The sequence below is a fragment of the Nannospalax galili genome, unplaced genomic scaffold (genome assembly GCF_000622305.1).
Source record: "Nannospalax galili isolate Female #2095 unplaced genomic scaffold, S.galili_v1.0 scaffold84, whole genome shotgun sequence".
In the NCBI taxonomy this organism is placed as follows: Eukaryota; Metazoa; Chordata; class Mammalia; order Rodentia; family Spalacidae; genus Nannospalax; species Nannospalax galili.
Genome location: NW_008352272.1, coordinates 1743479 through 1750950, shown reverse-complemented (window position 1 = coordinate 1750950; position 7472 = coordinate 1743479). Strand labels below are relative to the sequence as shown.

The 7472-nt window shown below is 50.3% G+C and overlaps 1 protein-coding gene across 2 annotated transcripts in view; it reads left to right on the top strand.

Annotated features, from left to right (window-relative positions):
• Positions 1-580: 580 nt before the first annotated feature.
• Prkcb (protein kinase C beta) overlaps positions 581-7472 on the top strand; it is a 394800-nt gene continuing 387908 nt past the window's right edge. Inside the window, exons 1-2 of one of the 2 annotated variants that reach the window (XM_008849211.2) lie at positions 581-961; positions 1928-1959. In XM_008849211.2, coding sequence (XP_008847433.1) covers positions 789-961; positions 1928-1959 — 205 coding nt within the window. In that variant the 5' untranslated portion in view covers positions 581-788. The remainder of the gene's footprint in view (positions 962-1927; positions 1960-7472) is intronic. The other variant, XR_607822.3, reaches the window with a different exon arrangement.

Below are 7472 nucleotides of genomic sequence, written 5' to 3'. Positions count from 1 at the left end.
TCGCCTACCTCTGCAGAACGTGGTGTGTGTGTGTGTGTGTGTGTGTGTGTGTGTGTGTGTGTGTGTGGCACAGCCCTTTCTGGATGAATGACAGCAAAAGCCCATCCCTCCAGGATACGCATGCAGAATGACCAATGGGATGGATGGAGGGTGCTGGGTACCAGTCTCTGCAGAGGCCAGGGTGAAAGTGCCTGTGCCCGATTGCTTCTACCCTCATCCCCTCCCCCCCCAGCCCCGCAGGCCCTTCCATTTCAGTCCTCGTGGGGGCACTCAGGGGTGCCCTCTACACACCTTGGGACGGAAGACAGGGCGCCAGGGGCGCGGCTCAGATCTGCCAGCGGAGGTTGCGGTCCCCGCGCCGCAGCGCTGCGGCTGAGAACACTTGGCTGAGAGGTTGGCAAGCCGCGAGTGTGTGTGTGTGTGTGTGTGTGTGTGTGTGTGCACGAGCGCGCGCTCTCGCCAATATGTAAAGCAGCTGGCAGCGCTGGGCGGGGCCTGGGCGCGATGCAAATAAGGGAGGCGGGGCCCCCCGCGGGCTCCGCCTCCCTCCCCCGCAGCTGGGGCCAGCGGTGCCAAGCGCAGCTGGACCGGCGGCAGCAGCTGGGCGAGTGACAGCCCAGCTCCGCGCGCGGCCGCCGCCAGAGCCGGCGCGAAGGGGAAGCGCGGCCCCGCGGTCCCCGGGCGGCTGCAGCGGCCGCCCAGTCCCGCGTTCTCCGGGCCCGCACCCCGCGGTCCCGCTGCCCCGGGGCCGCCACCTCTCGGGGCTCCCCGGGTCCCGTGCGCGCAAGATGGCTGACCCGGCTGCGGGGCCGCCGCCGAGCGAGGGCGAGGAGAGCACGGTGCGCTTCGCCCGCAAAGGCGCCCTCCGGCAGAAGAACGTGCACGAGGTGAAGAACCACAAATTCACCGCCCGCTTCTTCAAGCAGCCCACCTTCTGCAGCCACTGCACCGACTTCATCTGGTGAGAGCGCCCCCGAGGGCAGCGACACGCCCGGGGACCCCTCTGGGCGCTCCGAGGGAGGAGCCCCGCGGGACCCCCATCCCCAGCCGGCTGGACCCTTCTGCCCTACGCTCCCGGGTGGCTAGTCCCGCAGGTACCCGGGCTCTGGTCCCAGACGGCTGTGGCCTCGAGGTGCTTCCTGCCCTCTCGCACCCTGTCACCTCCTGAGCGCCCAGGGGCAGCGCCGCGGGAGCCTTTTCGCCACCTGGCTCAGAGCGCAGGGTGGCAGCCCCTCCTCAGCAGGGCAGCTCCTCGGCTGCCTTTCTCGCCGGGGGTTCCCTAGCTTTCTGCCCTCTTCCGGGCTCCAGGCGCTCACTCTCACCCCTCCTTTCTGGGGCGGCTCGCTGGGTGTCCTCTAGCTCCCCTCGGACACCAGGCATCCTTCCTCCCTCTGGGTCTCCGGGACAGAGCCCTGGGTTTTCTCTTACTGCGCCTCCCCTAGTCCTGGGTCTCCTTTCCACTCCCCAGCCCTCGCCCTCACATCGCTGCGGGCCCCTTTCTTCCCGTGTCTCTCCAGGCGTGGGGCGTTCTTTTCCTTTCCCAGCCCCTGGGGGACACTGCCACGGAGCAGTCCCTCTCATCCTCCCTTTAGACTCGTCGTTTTCCCTTTTCCTCCAGAGTACTCTAGAGCATCTCCTTGGGTAGAAATGTTGCCCGCCTTCCGCCCCTACCCCGACGGAAATGCACCCCCGCATCCTGCCACCCGGTGGTCGCAGTCTTCTCTCTTCTGCAGGGAGATGCGAGGTGGGGATTACCGCTGAGCTCCCACAATGTAACCCACCATGCAAGGCGGAAGACTCTTGGGCAATCGCCTATGACTAGGAGGTTGCACCTGGGACAGAGGACAGGGGGAAAGGGTTGACTGGTTGTGGGAACTAAGTGGTGACTGAACCCCTCAGACTAATAGGTCCCCTTGTGTTTTTGCAGGGGCTTCGGGAAGCAGGGATTCCAATGTCAAGGTAGGTTCTGGGACTCTGGGGTTGCTGATGGTGGGAAGAGAGGGTAAAAAAGGACTTCATAGAAGTGGCCGAGTTAGGCAGAGTGAAGTAATCCTGCCTGTCAGAGTGGCCTCTTAGGCTAGGGATCTCACCACGGAGGGTCCTTTTAAGGAGTTTGTGTGTGTGTGTTGGGTCAATGATGCGCCATCCATGAAAGGGCAGTGGAGCTACTAGGCCCTAAATGTCAAAAAGTGCATCCACCTCTCTCCCTTCCTAGCACTGACTGAGTGGAAACGAGTCTCTTGGGGTTGCCAGCCCTGCTCAAGGGAGGAGGCATCTTCAAGGACTCTTGTGGGGGAAACCCCTTTCTTCCTAATTCCAGCCCTTTCTTGCTCACTACTCACCTCCCAGAGGCAGGTTTTGCCTCTTTTCCCTGCTTTGCAGAGGTCTCAGCAGGTGGCTGCCTCTTCTGCAGATGGCACATCCCCTAGAAAAGCAACTGTGGTTTCCCCTGGGCCCTCCATCTCTGAAAGAGGTGGTTCCAGATGGGGTGCATCTCAGATCCTGCCTGAGGTTGCCCTTTTTGACGTCTAAGGAGGCACAGGAAGGACTCCAAAGGACTGGTTACCTGGGTCCTTGCATCTGGCTTGAGTATGGTGGCTCTGATCACGTGCTCAACTGAGGGTGGTGACCTCAGCTGTCTCTGAGACCAGTGTCTACAAGATGGGCAGTGGCCTGGGGATGTAGCTCAGTGGTAGAGTGCTTGCCTAGCACCAGAGAGGCTCTGGATTTGATCCCTAGCACCTGAAGTTGGGTAGAGGAAGAGATAGGTTTTAAATAAGCTTCCAGCGCTGGCTCACCTGTAGAATTGTTTAATCCTCAGAAGGTCATAAATATTTTGTGAACTTTATATTAGCATCTGAGAACTGGGAGATTTCATATACACCGCTTGACCTTTGCTGAGAGGTGACTCCACTTTCATGTTGGAACAGTCATTTGGAATTGAGGGCATCTGTGTACCAAGACAGGGCAACATACTCACTGCTGTCTCTGTCCGTCCAGCTCAGGCCTTCTTTGGTGAGAAATGGTTTCCCTTCCTTCCCCATCCCTCTCCCCTTCCCTTTCCCTTCTTTTCCCCTCCTCTACCTCCTCTCTTCTCTTCTCCTTATGCTCCCCCCATCCCATGTGACATTGTGCTCAGACTGGCCTTGAACTGGCTGTCCTTCCTCCTATCCTCCTGCCTTGGCCTCCAAAGTGCTGGGATTACAGGTGTGCTCAGAGGTAAACTGATGCCCCCTAGTGAACTGGGTTTAGATCTGGAGAAAAAGCATTTGGGTGTGGAATAGCCCAAAGTGTGCCTTAGTACTCATGGATAGCTTCATCTCTCCAGGGAAAAGTAAAGAGACATACAGACCCCCCCGCCCATTTGCATTGGGACTTGTACAGAATGCCAATTTGAGATCTGGAATGGGATGGGGAACCTTGTAAACCCTCCCAGTTTCCCTTGCTAAGATTTAGAGCCTTAATTGCATGCACCACATAAGAGGACTTCCCAAATCCCTCTCAATGGCAACAAGTTAGGCCCTTAGTAAAAACAGTTTGGATTGTTTCCTGAAACTTTGTCTGACCCTCCCAAACAAAATACTGATGTGACTTGGTGTTGGAACTGTGCCATCTCCGTGAGGTTGCCTTTCACTTCCATTAATTGCTTTCTGTTTTTGTCTCTTACTGAGGTCGGGGTGATTTTTAAACATTGCTTCTGTGTCACCTGCTCTGCTGTCATTGATGGCTGGGGAAGTGTGGGGATGGTACAAATGGAACAGGGGATCCTTTTATTCAAAATCTAGGAATTTTCTGGCAATGAGAAAAGACCCCAGAATTAAAGTTTTTTGTAAAGTATGACCTGCTTTGGAGCTAAGTGTATCGGGGCAGGGGATGTAGCTTAGTGGCAGAGCACTTGTCTAGTGTGCTTGAGGACCTGGGTTCCAGGTCTACAAAAGGATGAGGAAGAAGTGGGGGGGAGGGAGGGAGGGAGGGAGGGAGAGAGAGAGAGAGAGAGAGAGAGAGAGAGAGAGAGAGACTTATTTTTAAAATTGTCATTTCATTTTTTCATCCTCACATCTGTGAACATCTGGTGTTGTCCCCCCCCCCATGTCCCTGCTTTGACAGTATATCCCATCTGAGTTGGAGTAGGGAGGAGAAAGGATAAGGAGGTAGGGTAGATTGGCAGTCCCTGAGACTGAGATGCTTAGGATGAGGCACATTCCAGAAGGAGATCAGGGTGTTTATCCCTGGACTCAGCATTGGCTTGGACTAATTCTGAAATCCTAGAAGATTTTAGAATAATAATCCCAATTGTTATCTGATATTTTGCCTTAAAGTGATCTACTTAAAATAGAACCAACATTTTAATAGAAAATACACAGGGTATATTCTATCACCTGGTCCTTTTGTTTTTCTGTGCTACCATCCCCAGGGACTGGTGGTTATCTCACAGTACAAAAAGACCTAGATTCTCCAGTCCTTTCAGTCAGTAGGAAGCAGGAAAGTGGCAAAGAAAGTTAAAAGACACACATCAGTGTTACCTGGGGAAGTTGCCTCAAGGTGCTGTGTTCTAAATTGTTTACTGGAACCTAATCCCACATTCACATGGTGCCGCAAGGGAGCAGTGGTGTTTACTTCAGATAGATGCTCCTAGCCACAAGCTGGGGGAGGGGTGTTTCCATCTCAAAAGTGGAAGCAGAGAGAGGCTAGGGCCTCAACACTTTGGAGTAGGAAGTGCGTGGGAGGATCCCAGGGCCAAGAAACCCTTTCAGCTGCCCCCAGGCTCCACTAGGCGGTCCTGGAAATTGGGGATGATGGTGTGGGTTAGGAGGAGGAAGATGGAACACCCAGAAACTGTAGGGAATTAGGGACTTTTATATACTTGGGAGAGCTTATTTAAGAACAGGTTTTCTTGTTTTCGTACTGCTAGAGGGCAGAACCCTAGGTTGACTCTCCACCTTCTCCTCGCGCACCCCCACCCACAACTCCACTTTCTGTGAGGTTGTTTAACAATGCCTTTGGTGACAGGAACAGAGGCCGAGAAACTAAATTCTGGATTAGAAACGAACGCATTACACAAGGCAGGTCTTTCTGCAAGCATTCTGTAGGGAAGCCCAGAACATGCATTTTGTGCTTTGTTTTTTCCAAAGAAGACTTTGCAGTTTGGCAGGGAGGTAACTTTTTTTTTTTTTTAAGGAAGTCACTTCAGTGGAAATAGAGAAGTAAAATGTTCAGATCCAGGTTTTATAGCAATGGGGTTAGAGTCAGACAAAACTGGGCTTGAATCTTTCTTTGATCTGCTATCTGTTCCTGTGTGACTTGGGAAAACCATTCCCCTTAGTTTAGCTTTTCTGTTCTTTACTACTAAAATTGGGACACCAGTGTCTACTTTATAGGGTTGGGGTGGGGGACAAAGTAATGTGGTGATTCAAGAGAAATATCCACAGTGAATATCAGCATGACTCTAAGCAATGTGATCTTTTTTTTACTTGATTAGCGTGGGAAAATATGCCAAGGTAGGACAGAGTTAATTCTGGAACTCATTAAATGACTGTGTCTCTTTCATGAACTCAGATGGGTTTGTTTTTCTGTAGATTCTGGGTAATACCAGGAAGTGTACTGTTTAGCATCTGGACCCAGAGTACCTGGCTTGGTTAGCACCATCTTTGCTCATGACAAAGATCTGAACTCACCATGGACTCTGTAGAAAAACCCCATGGCACTAATTTCTGACTACAAAGAGCTGGAATTGATGCTTATAATGAATAAAGCCTGTCTCTTTTCTGTGTAGATTTGGAAACATGTTTTCTTAACTTTTTGGTTGAATTATTTTTTTAAAGAGCATAACAAATTCTAAGCATCACATAAACTCTACCACTGTTATCAATACCACCCCTATAGAATGTAAGTTTAACGTAGTGTGGAGTTAACACATTCAGATTAGAATATGCACTTTTCAAACAACTGCCACACCAACAATAACAATATGAATTGGGGCTAGGGATGTGGCTCAGTGGCAGAATACTTGCTTAGCATGTGCAAATTCTTGGGTTCCATCCCCAGCACTGAAAAAAAGAATAAAACAAAATATTAACCAAAAGATTATTTTTGGTGATAATTTTCTCTGTGAATTTTTAATATATCACTGAGCAGTTTGGATTGAACTTTCTCAGTAACATCACATGGAGGGCCATTAGGTATGAATCAGCAAAGCGGGCTGCAAATTGGTAGGCCTTGCTTAGGCTGCTCTGATTCCCTCCATCTCAGAACCATATTTCAGAGGCCCATGGGTCAAACTCCACTCACCTTCTAGCTTATTCTGACTGTATTCTGGGGGTTTCCATATGGTTAAAAGGCACAGAAGCTTTACAATTTTATGTTTGATGGTGTGACTTTTTTTTTTCCCACCTGGGATTTTGGGTTCAGGGTCCCATTCGAAATAAGAATCTGGGAGTGGGTTAAGGTGGACTCAGAAGGGAGGACTGACCTGTTGGAGAGGCAGTGAAAATTCATTTTGAGTTGTAGAGCCCTCCAGGGGAAGCCTGGAGCTTTGTCACTGAGCAATGGAGAGCCTCCCTAAGTAAACATGGAAAATATGACCTTTGGAAATCTCGTTGATATGATATATAGGTTCTTAGAAACTAATTTAAAAAATATATTATTTCCAATATTAGTGACACTCCAGGCATTGCCTGGAGACAGATGCAGCTGTATACAGTGCATCTATGTCAGTAAGAAAACTGTGTAAGAGAAGATGACTGGTCAGTCGAACTGAGCATTTGAAAATGATTTATATGTACTGTTATTGTTGGAGTCGCTCTCCTCTCTGTCTCTGTCTTTCCCTATTTTTCTATCTCTCTGTCTCTGTCTCTTTCCCTACCCTACATGTGCACATACATATAAAAATAGATCAATATGTCATAATCATGAGACCATGTATCTCCTGGTAATACTTTTCAGCCACAGAGAGTTAAGTCACAGAGCATGGTTTCAAACCCATGCCTGATGTTTTGATTCTGCAGTCCAGTTTGTTCTTGGTGGGCGGGAGGGCCAGTTGGGAAGTTCATTCTCCTGGCTGATACCTTCCAATGCTGGACTCCCTGCCGTTTTCCAGATTTCTTGTAATAGGAAATCATTGATTTCACTCATCCAATCTCTCCAGTTTAAATTGTGTGATATTCCATAGATAGAATGTTGGACCTTTTTTATAGAGTCTACAACACCCAAAGTGTTTATATATGGCATTTGGAGGTGCGATGCTGCTTGAAAATCTTGTAGGAAATTTGTCTTTTAAGTGCATACATCCTTTTCCACTTATCCATTGATATATGAATGCATCCATCCATCCATCCATCCATCCATCCATCCATCCATCCTTGCATGCATGCATCCATCCATCTTTCCCTCCCTCCCTCTCTCCCTCCTTACTTCTCTCCCTTCCTCCCTTCCTTCCTCCCTTCTTTCTTCCTTCCCTTCCTCCCTCCTCCCTC